This window comes from Drosophila obscura, unplaced genomic scaffold, assembly GCF_018151105.1.
Source record: "Drosophila obscura isolate BZ-5 IFL unplaced genomic scaffold, ASM1815110v1 contig_139, whole genome shotgun sequence".
Lineage (NCBI taxonomy): Eukaryota > Metazoa > Arthropoda > Insecta > Diptera > Drosophilidae > Drosophila > Drosophila obscura.
Genome location: NW_024542723.1, coordinates 178,240 through 198,679, shown reverse-complemented (window position 1 = coordinate 198,679; position 20,440 = coordinate 178,240). Strand labels below are relative to the sequence as shown.

Sequence of the window (20,440 nt, the reverse complement as noted above, 5' to 3'; positions counted from 1 at the left end):
CTCTCTCAATTTGACTCGCGCTTGTCAAGAAAGATAGGAAAGACATACGGAGAAAGAGAGGGACGACTGATGCAATGTTCCAATCTTGCACCTTGTTTATCTAATAGCCTATTTGATAGAATTATAGAATATTTAATGTGTTATCTCTATCCTCTATCTCACCCTGGTCATTTCCTTAGAGCAGCGATGCCCAGGCCCATTGCCCTCCGCGCCCTTTTGTTTTTGTAATTGCCCTCAGCATAGGAAACCAATTCTTGTATGCATACACAGTTTGTGCTGTGTACTAGCATACCGAAAGCCCAACACATGCAAACATCTTTCTGTGTATGCGATCCGTCCAGCAAAAACCGGTTTTGTCTCTTCTCTGATTGGTGTTACCCGACTTTTGTTATGATTTTGTTGTTGTCTTTTCTTCGAGATTTCACTGTTCCCTTATTCGTATTTGTGTTTTTGTTTGGGAGTATTGGTGAGTGCCCTGCCGTAAGCTGACTTTGGACATCGCTGCCTTAGAGATAGAGAGAGAGAGAGAAAGAGCACGTGAAAAGAGGTACCCTCAAAAAACGTATGTGTTCATTCTATAATTCCACTAATTACACTACTTGATAAAGTTGAACTTTTATTTACGATTCGAACCAAATCGACTTTTTCTAATAGATTTAGGCCTTACGATTTCTTTTTAACAATTCTTTTTATACCCGTACTCGAAGAGTTAAGGGGTATATTGTATTTGTGGTAAAAGTGGATTTGTGTAACGCAGAGAAGGAAACGTTTCCATATAGTATATATATTCTTGATCAGCATCAATAGCCGAGTCAATAAAGCCATGTCTGTCTCTCCGTCTTGTTTGTCGCCTAGTTCTCAGAGACTATAAAAACTAGAGCTACCAAATTTTGTTTGCAGACTCATGTGATATCCCAATGTTACAAGTGTATTTCAAATTTCAGTTGCTTCCCCCACCTCCTCCAGCAAGAGACCACGCTACTCATTCTCTTTCTCGCTCGCACACACTCTGCCCTGAGCAATGCTCACCTTTGCGGAGATGTAGAATCTACATTGTGTATTTATAATCTACATTTCAGATGTGTTATCGACATTGTAGATGTAGATAACAGATGCAGTAAAAAAATTTAAAACATTTGAATATTCCACATAAATCATAAGTTCTCAAATTTATATAGTGACTGAGTACGAGTATAAGAGTAGAGTCGCGTCCACAGAAGCGACTCACATGTTAATTTTCGTTTATATTATAAAACTTTTTATTAAAGAATTTAAAAAAAAGTAAAAGTATAAAGTAAACCCAAACTTTTGTAGCTCAGTATACCGCCTAGGAAATATTAAGCATTTAATTTAAAAAACGTTGATTTTTGTGCGTTATTTTTTTTAAATATGGATTTTAAAAACTCTGAAAGAATTGAAAAAAATTATATCCTGTTTTCTTATATTTTTTGTGTATAGACGTTTAAAGCATCTATACTGCTATCTTAGCAACGCGTGCACAAACTTGCATGCGCTTTTATAAATGATAGCCAGAGTATGTGGCATGGTTTTTATACAAAAATTTTTACTTTTCTATAAAAAAGTTCCTCGAAAATTTAAAATTAATCAAAAAAACTCTCAAATTGGTCTACAAATGTGTGTTTGAACGCCCATTTAATTTCATTTTGTTTCATTTTGAAGAACAAAACATTTATAATAGATTTTGTTTTTATACCCTTTTGTATGAAAAATTGTTTTCTGAAAAAATTGCAATTTGTGTAAGTATATTTGTTGCTTTTGATTACACTAGTCGACACAAATTTTTGGAAACTGGTATTTTTTTAAAGCTTTTTTCAGAGGCAGCGCTTCTTTTTTCACATAACTCTAGTATCTTACGTCTTGTTGTAAAGAACTTTGCAATTTCAAAAAGATAATATAAAACAGCTGGAAGTTAAATCAAAAAACTTTGTGATTTCAGCCGGTAGTCTGGGAAATATAAAGCATAGAAATGCAAAAATGATAATTTTTGTGCGGTATTTTGTACGAAATTTTTACTTTAAAAACTCAGGGAAAGTCGAAAAAAAATTATATCCTGTGTCCTCTATTTGTGTATATTTGTGTATAGGTGCATTAATTAAGCGTCGTTTAAGGTATTGCTCATTAAAATCTATGGAGAAACTTTGGAGCTAAAATTCGTTAACCAAACCTACAAAAATGAGAAAAATTAACAAAAAAATACCTTTTGAAAGGTTGCGGGACCAACAGCCAATTGGGAACAAAGCAAATGAAAAAAGATTGTACATTTGGTACACACAAATTAGTTCTTGTCGTGTCTACCTTATCATATTTCAATAAAACCAAAGTAGAAATACCTGATATATAGAAGCTCATTCATTAACCCATACAACAATCAGTAATTTTTAGTCTTTTCAGTCAATTCTAAGGATATACAAACTTTTTTATTAGGTGTTATGTTGCTACAAGTTTTAAAACATAAGTGATACATTTGGTTTTGAGATCATGTTCTCACCTGCATTTTTCAGTTAGAATAAAAAGTAAACTGTGTGAGGTATCATTCTGTTTTTGGTATCTATTACTTGGTGCCGAAAAACGGCCAAAAATGGGCTGTCGCAGCTCTAATTCCCATACAAAATCAAAATTTTGACGTTTTTTGTGCGTCACTGTTATCGATGTAGAAGACAAACAACGCAAAACTGCAGATTTTAAACTTAGGTAAAGGATTATGCAAAGAGCACGTATAAAAAAATTTCGGGAATACAAAAACATACTTTTTTAAATTCAAGTCAAAGTTGAAAAACGGCCAAAAATGAGGTTAATATTCTAATGATTTCATATATTTCATCCATTGGACATATGATATCTCAAAATAAATCTGAAAATAGTTCTTGTATAGAAATTTTAGTTTATGAGTATTTTTTACAGGCAGATGAATATTAAAAAAAAAATTTGAAATACGTTTTATAATAAAAAAATGTATTGTTTTTCCACAATTTTTTAAAATTATACTTGATTAAAAATAAAATTTAAAATTAATATATGTAGTGATAATAACCATAAGACTTTATTTATCGATGGAAAAAAAAGTTTAGCACATAATGCACCGCAAACAGGAAAATATTCACCGGATTCAAAGTTCAACTTTGACTATTTATTGTAAAGCTTCTAGACATTGTAGCCACATTTAATCATGTAGACTAAGTTTTGAAAGATTTTCCTTTTAAATACTGTTTATTTCATGAAGATATCTTGATATCTTCGGAACTTATTAATTTAGCAAGCTGAAATGGCCAAAGGCCCCACTGTGCGACGCGTCGTCACTTGCAGTATTCTTTTCGAATAGGGTAATTTGTGAGCCTGAGCATTTTTGGCCAGAGAGCCCCCTTTTAGCATCCCAGATTTTTACCGTTAACCGTTAACGACTTCAGACGTATTTTTGTATCGCTCCGCCGTGAAAATCAATTAATTGCAAATAATCGTAAATTAATTCGCTCGAGGTATGCATGGGTACTTGTGATCGTGTTGACCATGAAAATCATCAATTCTTGTAATAAAGACAAATGTCAACGTATAAGAGCTGCAGATCGGTAAAGAGCACAAGCGCTGTAACCAAAGTCAAAATGAGTCAAGCTAGGCAACAGCAACAAGACGAGCATCTCGCAAACAACGCGTACTTCTCTATACGCTCGACAAAGGTAGCAGTAACAACAACAACTGCATCACTGCAAGTGAACGAGGAGAGAGCAAGCACTCTCTTCCCTGCACTGCAAAGTGTGTCATGGAATTCTCAGTGCCTATCCCCCGATACTTATGGCCTTACCAATGGTCTGCTAATAACAACGACAAAGAGTACAACGCCCTCGCTCAAAACTGTGTATTCGACAACAGCAACGGAAACAACCACAAAAACAACCACTTCAATTGCTCAGCGCCCGAAATTGTTGACACACTAACAGAAACGATAATTCAGACTGCGCCTGATCGCCCACAAACTACAAAGAATACTAATGCAACCAAAATGACAAAAATAACTGAAAACATTCGCGATACTAAGATACACCTAAGACCAACAAATTCAAGCCCCCACCTATTAATGTTCGTCAGGCAAATTGTGCTGAGCTGGTCAACAAAATAACTGATAAAATTGGCGCAAACACATTCAATGTAACATTCAATGTCCATAAAAAGGGGTAACATAAATTAAACAAAAATACAAGTATGACGAACAAAACTATCGATCCAGTGGAAAATACCTAGAAAATGAAAAAATTAATTACTACACCTACCAGCTTAAAAGTAGCAAGGTATTAAAATATGTCATCAAAAGAATAGAATCAACACACAGTGGTTGACTCAGCCAATCTGGCAAGTAACAAATGAAAAACGAGAAGGAACGTGCGAGTCGCTTCTGGGGATGCGACTCTACTTATACCCGTCAGTATATACATTTTTGAGCATATGATTTTTTAGAATTTTAGAATAAAAAAAAAAATTGTACATTTTACATTTTTTTGCTACATCTGCTATCTACATCTACAATGTATATTTTACATCTAACATGTAGATGGTACATGTTCCATTTCGATTCTACATCTCCTCCGCGAGCGAGAAAGAGATAGGTGCCGGGTCGTCGGCAGAGAAACCAAATTTGATTTCCAGACTCATGTGATATCACACTGCTACAAGTGTATTTCAAAATTTCGTCCCGCCCCTTTCCGCCCCCACAAAGTACGAAAATCTGTGGCAGGCACATTTTAAAAGATACGATAAAACTAAAAACGCAGTATCGAAGAGAATACCCATATCTACCAGACTGCCGATTTGAATCAGATTGGATCAAAATTATAGCCAAAACGAGAAGGAACGTGTGAGTCGCTTCTGGGGACGCGACTCTCCTTATACCCGTACTCAGTCAGCATATACATTTTTAAGCATATAATTATTTAGAACTTAAAAAAAAAAAGAAATTTTACATTTTACATTTTTTTGCTACATCTGCTATCTACATCTACATCTACAATGTATATTCTACATCTAACATGTAGATTTTACATGTTCCATTTCGATTCTACATCTCCTCCGCTAGGGGTTGCTCGCGCACTGAACGCGGCAGAGTGTGCGAGCGAGAAAGAGATAGGTACCGGGTCGTCGGCAGGGGGAGGCAGGGGAAGGAACAGAAAATTAATTCTGGCTATAATTATGATCCGATCTAGTTCAGATTTGGCAATCTGGTAGATATGGGCATTCTCTACGATACTGCGTTTTTAGTTTTATCGTATCTTTAAAATTGTGCCTGCCACAGATTTTCGTTTTTTGTGTGGGCGGAAGGGTGCGGGGCGAAATTCTGAAATACACTTGTAGCAGTGTGATATCACATAAGTCTGGAAACCAAATTTGGTTTCGCTAACTCTTATAGTCTCTGAGATCCAGGCGCTCATCGAGACGGACAGACGGACGGACGAACGGACGGACGGACGGACAGACATGGCTATATCGACTCGGCTATTGATGCTGATCAAGAATATATATACTTTATGGTGTCGGAAAATTTTTCTTCTCTGCGTTACACACATCCACTTTTACCACAAATCTAAGATACCCCTTAACTCTTTTTTGAGTACGGGTATAAAAATGAAGAAATTAATTTTCTGTTGCTTCCTCTGCCTCCCCCTGCCGACGACCCGGTACCTATCTCTTTCTCGCTCGCACACTCTGCCGCGTTCAGTGCGCGAGCAACCCCTAGCGGAGGAGATGTAGAATCGAAATGGAACATGTAAAATCTACATGTTAGATGTAGAATATACATTGTAGATGTAGATGTAGATAGCAGATGTAGCAAAAAAATGTAAAATGTAAAATTTCTTTTTTTTTTAAGTTCTAAATAATTATATGCTTAAAAATGTATATGCTGACTGAGTACGGGTATAAGTAGAGTCGCGTCCCCAGAAGCGACTCACACGTTCCTTCTCGTTTTGGCTATAATTTTGATCCAATCTGATTCAAATTCGGCAGTCTGGTAGATATGGGTATTCTCTTCGATACTGCGTTTTTAGTTTTATCGTATCTTTTAAAATGTGCCTGCCACAGATTTTCGTACTTTGTGGGGGCGGAAAGGGGCGGGACGAAATTTTGAAATACACTTGTAGCAGTGTGATATCACATGAGTCTGGAAATCAAATTTGGTTTCTCTGCCGACGACCCGGCACCTATCTCTTTCTCGCTCGCGGAGGAGATGTAGAATCGAAATGGAACATGTACCATCTACATGTTAGATGTAAAATATACATTGTAGATGTAGATAGCAGATGTAGCAAAAAAATGTAAAATGTACAATTTTTTTTTTATTCTAAAATTCTAAAAAATCATATGCTCAAAAATGTATATACTGACTGAGTACGGGTATAAGTAGAGTCGCATCCCCAGAAGCGACTCGCACGTTCCTTCTCGTTTTTCATTTGTTACTTGCCAGATTGGCTGAGTCAACCACTGTGTGTTGATTCTATTCTTTTGATAACATATTTTAATACCTTGCTACTTTTAAGCTGGTAGGTGTAGTAATTAATTTTTTCATTTTCTAGGTATTTTCCACTGGATCGATAGTTTTGTTCGTCATACTTGTATTTTTGTTTAATTTATGTTACCCCTTTTTATGGACATTGAATGTGTTTGCGCCAATTTTATCAGTTATTTTGTTGACCAGCTCAGCACAATTTGCCTGACGAACATTAATAGGTGGGGGCTTGAATTTGTTGGTCTTAGGTGTATCTTAGTATCGCGAATGTTTTCAGTTATTTTTGTCATTTTGGTTGCATTAGTATTCTTTGTAGTTTGTGGACGATCAGGCGCAGTCTGAATTATCGTTTCTGTTAGTGTGTCAACAATTTCGGGCGCTGAGCAATTGAAGTGGTTGTTTTTGTGGTTGTTGCCGTTGCTGTTGTCAAATACACAGTTTTGAACGAGGGCGTTGTACTCTTTGTCGTTGTTATTAGCAGACCATTGGTAAGGCCATAAGTATCGGGGGATAGGCACTGAGAATTCCATGACACACTTTGCAGTGCAGGGAAGAGAGTGCTTGCTCTCTCCTCGTTCACTTGCAGTGATGCTACCTTTGTCGAGCGTATAGAGAAGTACGCGTTGTTTGCGAGATGCTCGTCTTGTTGCTGTTGCCTAGCTTGGCTCATTTTGACTTTGGTTACAGCGCTTGTGCTCTTTACCGATCTGCAGCTCTTATACGTTGACATTTGTCTTTATTACAAGAATTGATGATTTTCATGGTCAACACGATCACAAGTACCCATGCATACCTCGAGCGAATTAATTTACGATTATTTGCAATTAATTGATTTTTACGGCGGAGCGATACAAAAATACGTCTGAAGTCGTTAACGGTTAACGGTAAAAATCTGGGATGCTAAAAGGGGGGCTCTCTGGCCAGAAATGCTGAGGCTCACAAATTACCCTATTCAAAAAGAAGACTGCAAGTGACGACGCGTCGTACAGTGGGGCCTTTGGCCATTTCAGCTTGCTAAATTAATAAGTTCCGAAGATATCAATATATCTTCATGAAATAAACAGTATTTAAAAGGAAAATCTTTCAAAACTTAGTCTGCATGATTAAATGTGGCTACATTGTTAGAAGCTTTACAATAAATAGTCAAAGTTGAACTTTGAATCCGGTGAATATTTTCCTGTTTGCGGTGCATTATGTGCAAAACTTTTTTTTTCCATCGATAAATAAAGTCTTATGGTTATTATCACTACATATAATTAATTTTAAATTTTATTTTTAATCAAGTATAATTTTAAAAAATTGTGGAAAAACAATACATTTTTTTATTATAAAACGTATTTCAAAATTTTTTTTTTAATATTCATCTGCCTGTAAAAAATACTCATAAACTAAAATTTCTATACAAGAACTATTTTCAGATTTATTTTGAGATATCATATGTCCAATGGATGAAATATATGAAATCATTAGAATATTAACCTCATTTTTGGCCGTTTTTCAACTTTGACTTGAATTTAAAAAAGTATGTTTTTGTATTCCCGAAATTTTGTTATACGTGCTCTTTGCATAATCCTTTACCTAAGTTTAAAATCTGCAGTTTTGCGTTGTTTGTCTTCTACATCGATAACAGTGACGCACAAAAAACGTCAAAATTTTGATTTTGTATGGGAATTAGAGCTGCGACAGCCCATTTTTGTCCGTTTTTCGGCACCTAGTAATAGATACCAAAAACAGAATGATACCTCACACAGTTTACTTTTTATTCTAACTGAAAGATGCAGGTGAGAACATGATGAGACTAGGTGTGGAATCTCAGATGTGATGAGATCTCAAATGTACAATCTTGTTTCATTTGCTTTGTTCCCAATTGGCTGTTGGTCCCGCAACCTTTCAAAAGGTATTTATTTGTTAATTTTTCTCATTTTTTAGGTTTGGTTAACGAATTTTAGCTCCAAAGTTTCTCCATAGATTTTAATGAGCAATACCTTAAACGACGCTTAATTAATGCACCTATACACAAATATACACAAATAGAGGACACAGGATATAATTTTTTTTCGACTTTCCCTGAGTTTTTAAAGTAAAAATTTCGTACAAAATACCGCACAAAAATCATCATTTTTGCATTTCTATGCTTTATATTTCCCAGACTACCGGCTGAAATCACAAAGTTCTTTGATTTAACTTCCAGCTGTTTTTATTATCTTTTTGAAATTGCAAAGTTCTTTACAACAAGACGTAAGATACTAGAGTTATGTGAAAAAAGAAGCGCTGGGTATATTAGATTTGTGGTAAAAGTGGATGTGTGTAACGCAGAGAAGGAAACGTTTGCGACCCCATAAAGTATATATATTCTTGATCAGCATCAATAGCCGAGTCGATATAGCCATGTCCATCTCAGAGACTATAAGAGCTAGAGAAACCAAATTTGATTTCCAGACTCATGTGATATCACACTGCTACAAGTGTATTTCAAAATTTCGCCCCGCCCCCTTCCGCCCACACAAAGTACGAAAATCTGTGGCAGGCACATTTTTAAAGATACGATAAAACGAAAAACGCAGTATCGTAGAGAATGCCCATATCTACCAGATTGACGAATCTGAATTAGATCGGATCATAATTTTAGCCAGAATGAAAAAATTAATTTTCTGTTGGTTCTTCCTCCCCCTCCTGACAGAGACCCGCTACCTATCTCTTTCTCGCTCGCACACTCTGCCGCGTTCAGTGCGCGAGCAACCCCTAGCGGAGAAGATGTAGAATCTAAATGGAACATGTACAATCTACATGTTAGATGTAGAATATAAATTGTAGATTTAGATAGCAGATGTAGAAAAAAAAAATTGTTTTTTAAATTATAAAATTCTAAAAAATCATATGCTCAAAAATGTATATACTGACTGAGTACGGGTATAAGTAGAGTCGCGTCCCCAGAAGCGACTCGCACGTTCCTTCTCGTTTTTTTATTTTTTGGAAAGTAAACATCCCACTAATATGCATTGCGATTTTTATATATTCTTCCTTTCGATAGTCAAGCACCTGCACGCGGTTAAATCGCAGAAAACTTTTCTGTCCATACCTAACTAAATTTTACCGCCTTTTTATGGCTTTTTGTAAAACTAACTAAATCTTAATAATTTGCGAATTGTAGTTAAATAATTATCTATATTAATTATAGTTGGTATTTATTTAATAAAAAATATATTTGTTTGTCCTGTGCTTATATGTGGCCGGCGAAAATCCTCCAGCTGAACCCGCCCCGAGGGTGCCGGCCGGGCAATGGGCACTGCATTATCCCGGATCGGGTGATGCACAGTCGCTTGCCCTGTCCGGGGTAATGCAGTGTCTAGCCAAGGCCGGGTCCAGGTCCTCCCGACCAAAAATCGGGGGAACTGAACCATGGCCATGGCTGGAGGTGCCTGGCGGGTAGGCATAAAACGCTAGGGGGTGGTTCCCCCGAAAAACATCAACTACGTATGGACCTCCGGGCCTAATATGGAGCGGACAGACGGTCAAACACGGGTTGGGATGTCAACCCAAACGTCGGTGGAAAGCGTGACTGCTACCACCGGCGGGCACGGGGAGAAGCAATCCTCTCTGCGTGTCGCCAGCGGTCACACCTCTGATATGGCGGGAGCAGGTCATGTCAGTTGCAATGCCACTGCCACAAAACGGACTCACTCCAAGCTGAGCCGCACAGGTGCCTTAGTCGAGACAGACTCGGACCTGGAGAGCGTGCTCCCGGTCAGCAAGACGGAGGAAGATAGCCTTCTCCGCTCGCCTGAACCAGGTTCCAGCTCCCTGCGTAGGGAAGGGCCGAAGCGTTCTAGGGAGGGGATGAAGGCTAAGGCCCAATACAAGGCGGCGCTCAAGATCCGAAGCCGGCTCCAAGGCAGAGAAGACAACTCCCAAGAGGAGAAGTCCAAGCTAGCCTGGGCCGAGCAGAAGGTAGAGGAGGGCCGCCTACACTTTGCACAAATGCCGCAAATAAGAGCGACGAAGGGGGAATTTGCCAACAAGGTGGAGGAGATTCTCGCCACCAAAAGGCAACGCTCGACCGAGAGCGTCAGTAAGGACACTCCGGCGAGCAAGCGGCAACGCGGGCCCAAGGGGGTGGGACCTCCACCCAAAACGGCAAAGAAGCCTAAATCCAAGGCGAAGGTCAATGAGGTGACCAAACGACACCTGATCGTAGCACTCATTGACCGGAGCGATGAGAATGGCAAGATGACGGAGGCGCGGTGGAAGATGGTGCACGCGCAGCTCGTAGAGTCGCTGTTAGGAAGAATGGAGGAGGACCCAACAGCCCCCATGCCCACGTTCGATGGTGCTGGGTGGCTTAACGGGGTCAAAATACTGAAATGTATGGACGACCCCACACTCAAGTGGCTGACGCAAACGGTCTGCCAAATGGAGGCCATGTGGGAGGGGGCCAGACTGGAGGTTGTGGAAAGGGAGCTAATCCCGTTCATACCAAAGGCGAAGGTACTCTTCCCCATCGCAATCCAAGGAGACCGTGCGCTGAGGCTGCTACAGCGGCAGAACCCAGACGTGCCAACGGCGAACTGGAGGATCCTGCACATTGGGAGCCCACTACCCAACGGGGCCCAGAGTGCGATCCTCCAAATCAGCAAGGAGGCAGAGGATCTGCTGTACCCCAGATTCGGGAAGATGGCGTGGGGCATGGGTAGCGTATACCTCCGCCTCAAAAAGCGCCACCCCGAAGACAAGGACACGCACAACCTGCAGGCAGGCGAGGTGGTGAAGGACCTCCGTCTGGAGTCCATCGTGGAGGCCGCTCAGGGTATGGCGCTGGACGACTCCGAAGAGGAGGAGGACGGAGACCTGACAGTAATAGTCAACCCGTCGAGTGTAGTTGAGCCAGTCTCCCATGTCAGTGAGGGTGCTGCAGCTCAACCTCCATAAAAGCAAACTCGCGTCGACGGAGCGCCTCATCGCCATGGAGCAAGGGCCCGTCGACATAGCCTTAGTCCAGGAGCCATGGATTGCCTCTGGCAATGCTGTGGCCGGACTAAAGTCCTCTAACTACAACCTTTTCCACTCACCATCGGTAAGCAGGACCAGAACCGCCGTACTCGTACGGAAGGGCATCCATGCTTACCTTTTGTCTCATTACAGCACTGATGACCTGACTGCTGTGATGCTAGAAAGCGAGGAAAAGCACCTTATGGTAGCTTCCTGCTATATGGCACACGACAGGCCAGCTCCACAGGAAGAGCTAAGGAGTCTGGTGGCGGATGCCAGCCCGAAAGACCAGCAACTTCTGGTTGGTACGGACGCCAATGCCCGACATCAACGACAGAGGTGAGTCACTTCTAGACTTCATACTATCAACTAACTTAGATGTAGCAAACGTAGGGGGGAGGAACACACCTTCGTAGGTCCCACCTCGTCCAACGTACTAGATCTAACACTCGTAACGGGAAAGAGTACTTTGGTATCTGGCTGGAGTTTAAACACTCTCCGAAGATAACTGTTTATAGAAACCCCCGGAACACAAACTGGGAAAAGTTTAAAAAAACAGTTACTTTGAAGCTCGCGACTCGCCCGGGCCCAGTGAAAGCCCCGGAAGACATAGAAACGTCCCTAGAGACCCTGTCAAAGGAACTACTGGATGCGTACCACGCATCATGCCCACCCTCGAGAACGAAAAAGAGGACCAAACCACTCTGGTGGAACCGGGACTTATCGCTTCAAAGAAACAACCTCCAAGAATTCTTCAAAATCGCCAAACAGGCGAACGAGGAGATAATCAATGAGGAATACAAAACCCTACTCAGGGAGTACAAGAAGGAAATACGCTGGGCACAAAGAAACTAGACAGGTGACCAAAGACGTGATCACCCCATGGCTCTCTGCAATATACTCAGCTTGCCTGAGCACAGGCTATATCCCTATCCAATGGAGGACCTCGAGGATTGTCTTCCTTCCAAAGGCAGGAAAGTGCAGCCATATGAGCCCCAAGGATTATAGACCGATAAGCCTTACATCCTTTCTACTCAAAACACTAGAAAAGCTGCTGGATCTACACATCAGGAATGATGTAGGGAGACTGATGTCAACCAACCAGCATGCCTACACCAAAGGGAAATCGGTAGAGACGGCACTGCACTCGCTAGTAGCCACCATCGAGAGAGCCCTCCATAATAAAAAGTATGCTCTAGGAGTGTTCGTAGACATATCCGGAGCATTCAACAACGTCACTACGAACGCTATTATGGACCGCCTGGAAGCGACCAACACACATCCCGCAATCAACCTCTGGATAAAGAACCTTCTAAGTTGCAGACGGGTGCAATCAGAGTGGGGCACCGCTTCCATGGTGAGGGGGGCGCATAGAGGCACACCACTAGGTGGGGTCCTGTGGAACCTGGTGGTCGACGACCTAATAAAGAGATTCGAGAGGAGAGCCCCAAAAATAACAGCCTATGCAGATGACATAAGCATAATTATTACGGGAGTATGCCCATCGACCCTCAGCTCCATAATGGAATCAACACTCAGGGAGATATGTGAGTGGGCAGGAAAAGTAGGACTCAGTATCAACGCGGACAAGACGGACCTCATCCTCTTTACGAAGAGATACAAGGTACCGGCATGGATCCCCCCGAAAATTGATAAAACCAGGCTGACCCCGAAAGCACAAGTCAAATACCTCGGCATAGTACTGGATAGCAAGCTGGCATGGAGGCCCAATGTAGTGGAAAGGGTGAAGAAGGCCACCATTGCGCTATACGCATCCAAGAAGATGCTTAGCAGCACGTGGGGCCTGTCACCCGCTCTAATGCACTGGATCTACGTCTCGGTGGTGCGACCGACTCTGCTGTACGGAGTCTTAGTGTGGTGGCAAGCGACAGAAAAGAAGCTTATGGAAAGGACCCAGCGGCAGGCACTGCTCTGCATTACGGGGGCGCTGAGGTCAACCCCAACAAAAGCTCTCGAAACCATAATCGGAATAGACCCCCTGGACATCCACGCTCAACTGACTGCAGGAAAGGCGGCACAACGCTTAGTAGCATCAGGCAATATGTCTCTACAAGGATTCGGGCACAGTTCAATTAGCCGAGACATGACCAGTATATCTGACTACATGATCCCCCAAACTGGCCTGGATATAAAAACAACCTCATACATGGGGCCCGACGATTGGAAAAGGGGTCGGGACCAGACTCAACACCTCAACATCTACACTGACGGCTCCAAGATGGAAGGAGGAGTAGGAGCAGGCATATACTGTACAGACCCTGAGATAAGGCTGTCCTATAAGCTACCGGACCAATGCAGCATATTCCAGGCGGAAGTCTTCGCCATACGGAAAGCGGCAGAGGCTGCTCAGTCTACGGATCGTCCACACGACGTGATCAACCTGTTCGTGGACAGCCAGGCGGCGATAAAATCCATGCAGTCGTCGGCGGTCAGTTCCAGAAATGTCTTGGCAAGCAGGGAGGCACTAGATATCCTAAGCACGACAAAGTCAGTGCGGATCTACTGGGTTCCCAGCCACCAAGGCATCGATGGCAACGAGATGGCGGACGGTCTGGCTAAGGACGGCGTCGGGCTGGAAAACGACAGAACTGAGAACGTGCCTGTCTCCCTTAGAACGCTCCAAAGCGATTTAGAGAAACGGGCCGACACACAGGCAAGAAGCAGGTGGAGCAGAACCACCAGAACCTCAAAAACCATGTTCAAGGAGCGCAACAGGAAACTCAGCCACTACATACTGCACCTCCCACGGAAGGACTGCAGAATGTTGGTGGGAATACTCACAGGTCACTGTCTGGCCGCGGCACATGCTGTCAAACTAGGCATCACCAACAGTGGCCACTGCAGGAAATGCGAGGAATCCGGGGCAACTGAAACCCTGGAACATCTCATCTGCAACTGACCGGCTCTCTCAAGGGCTAGGAGAATATACCTGGGCGCCCCGGTGCTGGCATCGCTGGAGGATGCCTCCAGGAGGACGCCAGGGGAACTGCTAGCCTTTGCCAAAAACACCTCGATCCTTAGGGACTTCAAAACCTCATAAATATTTTCGAAAGGTTCATACACCCCCATCCGGACAACTAAGGGCCATATTGGCCTATGCGTGGCCCCGTGAGGGCCGTCTGGGTTAACCTTACCTAACCTAACCTGTGCTTATATGTATTAGTGGTAAATCGTTGTAGAACTTAACATTTCCTTTAGTGTGCTGTTACTACATACCGGAGACTTGCGTAACATCCGCCCATTATTGCCTTCAATCTTTCTGTATTTATAAAACAAGTCTTTTTTGAATCTTCTGTGTTGAAATAAATGGAGACTACGTGCTATACGTTAATTTATTTGCTTTTATAGGGAAAATGGCATTGTGGAAAACCACGCTTTTCGCGATGTTTCGCAAGAAAACTGACTAAGAAAAAAAAGTTAAAGCGAGTTGCATCCATCCAACTGATAAAGCGACTACAAACAAAAATTAAGAAATTTTGCCTCTACGTGAACTGTACGGCAGAAATCTAAAATACTTAAAAAAAAAAAATTTATTTTGACCTCTACCTATTTTTTGTTCAAATCAGATCGCAGAAATTACTGCCCAGCATACCCCTGCAAATCCATCATAATTGCCTAGTGGAATTGAGTCAATGCTGGTTGTTCGATCAAACTCTTAATGCCATAATATAATATAATAATCACTTAAATGACCCTCGCCTTGTAGTACCTTACGCTCATTGTTACTCTCTTTGTTACGCTCTTGCGCTAAATTTGTAATTGAATTCACCACACTAGAAGCCCGCTTATGCTCAGTGCTCATGCACTTAGAAACCAAATAAATAGTCATTGGCTAGTACTCAACTGAACCCCCTCGACTTTTCGGATTATTATTGGATTCCAGCCAAATTTCTTCGCATCGAGTTTAATTAGCTCACTTGGAGATTGACACACCCCCATCCTTGAACAACTATATTGAGGAAAACGCTCCTCGATCAAACACTGGTAGCTATAACAAACACAATGGTAGCAACAAAACACACGACGCAGGAGCTTTTGAGCAACCATAATCTCCTCCTGAAACTCCTAATCAAACAGAAATCTATTTAAATGGCTTATGCAAATATACATATGTTTCTGGAATGCAAATGGCATTTCATAGCACAAATGCTCTTTCAGTTCCTCGTTTATTTCAGAGACTCATCTCATCACCTCGATGGCTACAACTTCTATGCGACAAATCACCCCGATGCTAAGGCACATGGAGGTACTGGCGTTCTGATCAAGCATCGCATCAGACATTATCCATTGCGGTTATTTGCTACACCTTATCTACAGGCAAAATCAATTCATATTGAAATTCGGAACGGCTACCTAAACCTAGCCCCAGTATCCGCAATGTCACTGGCGGCTAAACACTCAACAGCAATATTAGCAGCTGATAAACTCTCCAACAGCAGTCGTGTTTCTAGGCAGCTACGCGATAAAAGAAGGCTTCGTCGAGAGTGGCAAGCCCTCATATCACCTGCCTCGAAAGAGCGGCTAAAAATAGCCAACTATCTATTAAGCAGAGCCGTAAATGATGAAAAAAAACGAGCTCAAATATCCTATATGGATCCATACAGCCGCAAAAGACAAGCCCAAGCCATCATCATATCAAAATATAGTATCATATCATATCATCAACAAAATATTTGAAAAGCTGAATCGTATCAAACCTACACATTAACGATGCCATCCAGATGCACCAATGTGGATTTCGCGAAAAACATGGAATCATACTAAAGCTAGTAATCTACATTGGGTGCTTCGACCTTTGCTGATCATACTGCCATACTAAGTCGCTTCAAGTGCCCAGCAAAAGCAACGGAACATTTATCATCTCATCTCGTGGCCTTAGAAAAATGGCTAGCAGATTGGCGCATACACGTAAAAGTGCAAGCATGTCACCTTTACCCTAAACAGACAAACTTGCCCTCCAATATAACCAAACCACCGAAGCAACATACCTTGGTGATCATCTGGATAGAAGGTTTACTTGGCGTAAACACATCGAAACGAAGATAAATCTACTTAAATTTAAAGCTAGTAATCTACATTGGCTAATAAACTCCCGTTCACCACTAAAACTGGAGTACAAAGTACTTTTGTACAATGCAGTTCTCAAACCCATCTGGACATACGGCTCCGAGCTATGGGGAAATGCTTGCGATAGTAGTTAAGAAATAATCCATAGAGCTCAATCGAAGATACTACGAACTAGATCCATATGTCACTAAAACTTTTTACTTCTCTTTATTTAGTCCGATATTGGAGTATTGTTCTTGTGTGTGGAGCCCTCAATACAAAGAGAAACAAATTCTTATTGAATCAGTTCAAAGGCAATTTTTAATCTTCGCTCTTAGAAACCTTAACTGGGACTCTGGCAGACTCTTACCACCATACCGATCTAAGGCTTATAGCCTTTTCACACTGGCGGTCCGTACTGGTCCGTAAGGTTTTGCGTTCCGAAGATTTCCCAGTTATCCCACCATCCATCTGGGATGTTCCTAATTCGCACCTTTCCGTGCGGTATTTTTTCGATAATTTTCAAATGCAACCATAAATATTTGACATTCACAACGAAAATGTAAACAATGACAGATAGGAAAATTTAAAAAAAAAACAAGAACAAAACATCTGATATGAGATAGTTTATCGAATATCCTCCGGGAATTTGTGTATGAATGGTCTGCAAAACTCATGCAGTATATTGCAGACGCTGCTGGCTGACAGCCTTCCGACTGTTCTGTACTCAGAAAAAGAACCCAAAGTACACAATGCTATGGCTATACAAAACTTTCCTTAAAAAACGCCTCGTTTTCGGGTACATGTTTCTCTCAAAATTTCCCGCTTCAAAACCGCTTCTCAAAAAACATAGAATATATATTTTTATTTAAAACACTGATTGGATTTGTAGAAGCAGTCATAAATGACCACGCTTCAGTGTTATCAAAACAGATATCCAATTCGATAAATTCTCCTCGTCAATGTTAGCCGCAGTATCATCAGCCATGTCCAGCAACATGATTAGCTTGTGCAAGAATATGTTTTGCTGCTGAATCACATTCACAACCATTGCAATGTTATTTATATTCATTTAAATTATAGATGTGAACAAATTTTTCACCGCACGCCATTGTGAGCATCAGCTGTTTTCTCATGGATGGTGGAGGTGGATGGAGTCAATGTGAATCGGTGTTTCACATCTTTCAGAAATTCCCACCATTCCCCCGGGATGGGCTCAGTGTGCAGGGGGCATTATTTTTATTTATTCTTAGTTATTTTTATCCTAGTCCAGTTTTTTTTTTAAGAATTTTTTTAAAATCTTATTTTTTTCATGGTTTTTTTCAGAGGTTGTGCTTCTATTTTTCATATAACTTAAGTATCTTATATTACTTATATTACTTCGTTTTGCACGGTTCGTTCGATCTATTATATCGCCGCCCACAGCTCTGGTCCATCCCGCTAATCCCCCGCATCCCAAGCCTAAGTAAAGGTATAACAAAATTAAATTTAATATCGTTTTGGAAATTCTACATCGACGATGAAATAAAGCGCTATCAAGTTGGTAGATATGTGAACTGCAATGAGGCAATTTTGTGTATGACGAACGTCATCCTACTGTTGTACATTTGGCGGTTCATCTGGAAAACGGTCAAAGAATATATTTCACTGCTTCAAATGCAGCTTAAAGTGCTAAAACAGCTCCAGCGAAAATATTTACCATTTCTTTACGACTTTCCAAAGCGATCCGTTCGTACGGATTGCTTTATGTTGCTTTACTCACCACGTTACCACGTTACCACTTTACCACGTTATTGGCACCACACTTGGAACCAGACCTCGCAAATAACTGTTCACTGTTTTTCCATTTGCTGTCTGCGCACTAAAATATCCGAAAACCCATACACGCTTGCTCTGTCTTTGAGCAGAATCCTTCGTTTCTCTTCGTTTTTGTTTTCGATTGACTGTTCTCAGTTGAGCTATTTTTTTATGCTCTTTCAAAACCAAATCATAGAGAGCGATCCGAATTAGCGCTCGCACATTAAGAGTCAGCAGAGGAGCAGAATAATAAAAGGGTCAACGTAAACGGTCATTTTTACATTTATTTTGTTTTTGTTTTGGTGGTCTCCGAAGCTGTGTTATGTTCCTAGGGCGCGTGGCCTAGCTAGCTTTTATTTACTTCGCTCGCGACAAAACGGTCAGCAAATGAGCAAAGCAAAAGGGAAAGAAAAAAATTGGTTTCTCGCTGAGCAAACACCAATTTATTCAAGAGCCTAAATGAAGCTCCATAAATAACTGTTATTTTTTGACAGTAATAAACGGTCAACTGTTTGTTGGGCGCTCTGCTTGGAACGCTTTATCGTTCCTGATCATCCGAATTTGCGTTCTACTGATGCTATTAATCGTATTTAAACAGTTCATCCAAAGAATCTATTCTACATGCTTTCCATCTAAACTATGTGACCTGTAGAACAAATACAAAGATAACATATCAGAAGACATTTTACATCGAATTCGTATCGGTTCAAGAAATCCTGATCTTGAGGCGAATGAGGTAATGCATAACCAGGCTTTGATCTTGATCGCAGATATGTGTTATCTTATGTGCGGTAGTTTGTTTATCACGTTAGGCATGCCAGCGCCAGAGCGCGGAGTGAATGACGCATTTAATAGAGAATTTGAAGATCAACGTGAATATGATCGATATGAATCGATATGGTTCGTTCTCTTTCGTAGTGACCGGACGTTTCTGTTTTGCGCTCCGCATTTTTCTTATATTTTGCATAAACAGCCGGTCTGTACTCGAAAAGTTAAGGGGCTTTTTTTTTAGGAAAAGTTGATAACACTAGTCAACACTAGAATTAGGCTGTGGCCCAAAATTTAGATTCTTATAGATTTCGGGGTTTAAAATTGTTTAACGAATAATGTTTTTTTTTTAATGGTGTAGTTTTTTTTTTAAAGAATTTTTTAGAATCTGTTATTACTTTTTTTTTTTTTTCAGAGGTAGTGCTTCTATTTTTCTCATAACTTAAGTATTTTATATCTGGTTGCATAGAACTTTGCAGTTCTGAAAAGCTGACAAACGCAGATATAAATCCGACCAAGACGTTTTGTATCTGCAGCTTAACGCCTGGAAGATATTAAGCTTTCAAATTCAAATTTAATAATTTTGTGCGGTATTTCATTTTGGTTCACAGCCTAAATCAAAAGTTCAATTTTGTCGAGTAGTGTAATTGCAGAGAAGGAAACGATATCGTAATCCCATAAAATATATACATATATTCTTGATCAGAATCAATAGCCGAGTCGATATAGCCTGTCCGTCCGTCGTCTTGATGAGCGCCTAGTTCTTAGAGACTGTAAGAGCTTCCGCCACAACAAAGGGCGAAAATCTGTGGCAGACACAACTCTGAACCAATATACCCCGTAACTCTTCGAGTTCCTGTTTAAAAATCTAAATTTTATAATGAAAGCCCTCTATTTCCCATTTCTCATTCCAGAGTTACGAACGTCTAAAATGTAACAGTATAATTAAAAGAAAGATAAATACTCACTTTATCAATTCAAACAGTTTTTTATCCGATACTTTTATATTTCTTGCTAGGTTCCAGCTTAAATGAACCATTGGTACAATACTTTTAAATGCTTGCAATTTATTCCATTCATATCTTTCAATCGCAAGTGAATATTGACGTGCTGTTAATGGTCCAACATTCCAGGCAATGTTATTGCACCATCCTACAGATTGAACCCAATGGACACATCTAAAAAGTAAAACAAAATATTAAAAACAATTTATAAATATCTTTTTTTCTATCTATCGCTCGTTCTCGGCTCAGCAGCAGCCCGAGCTTCTATCGCGTCTTTTGTTCTTGCATTAGCGCACCAGCAATTCAGTCC

At 40.8% G+C, this 20,440-nt stretch overlaps 1 protein-coding gene across 6 annotated transcripts in view; it reads right to left on the bottom strand.

The window, feature by feature from the left end:
* The window catches only part of LOC111074796 (lysine-specific demethylase 6A), a 165,999-nt gene that overhangs the window by 3,718 nt on the left and 141,841 nt on the right, over nt 1-20,440 (bottom strand). For all 6 annotated transcript variants that reach the window (XM_041596042.1, XM_041596049.1, XM_041596050.1 and 3 more), the window contains one exon: nt 20,095-20,304. In XM_041596042.1, the coding sequence (XP_041451976.1) occupies nt 20,095-20,304 (210 nt within the window). The remainder of the gene's footprint in view (nt 1-20,094; nt 20,305-20,440) is intronic.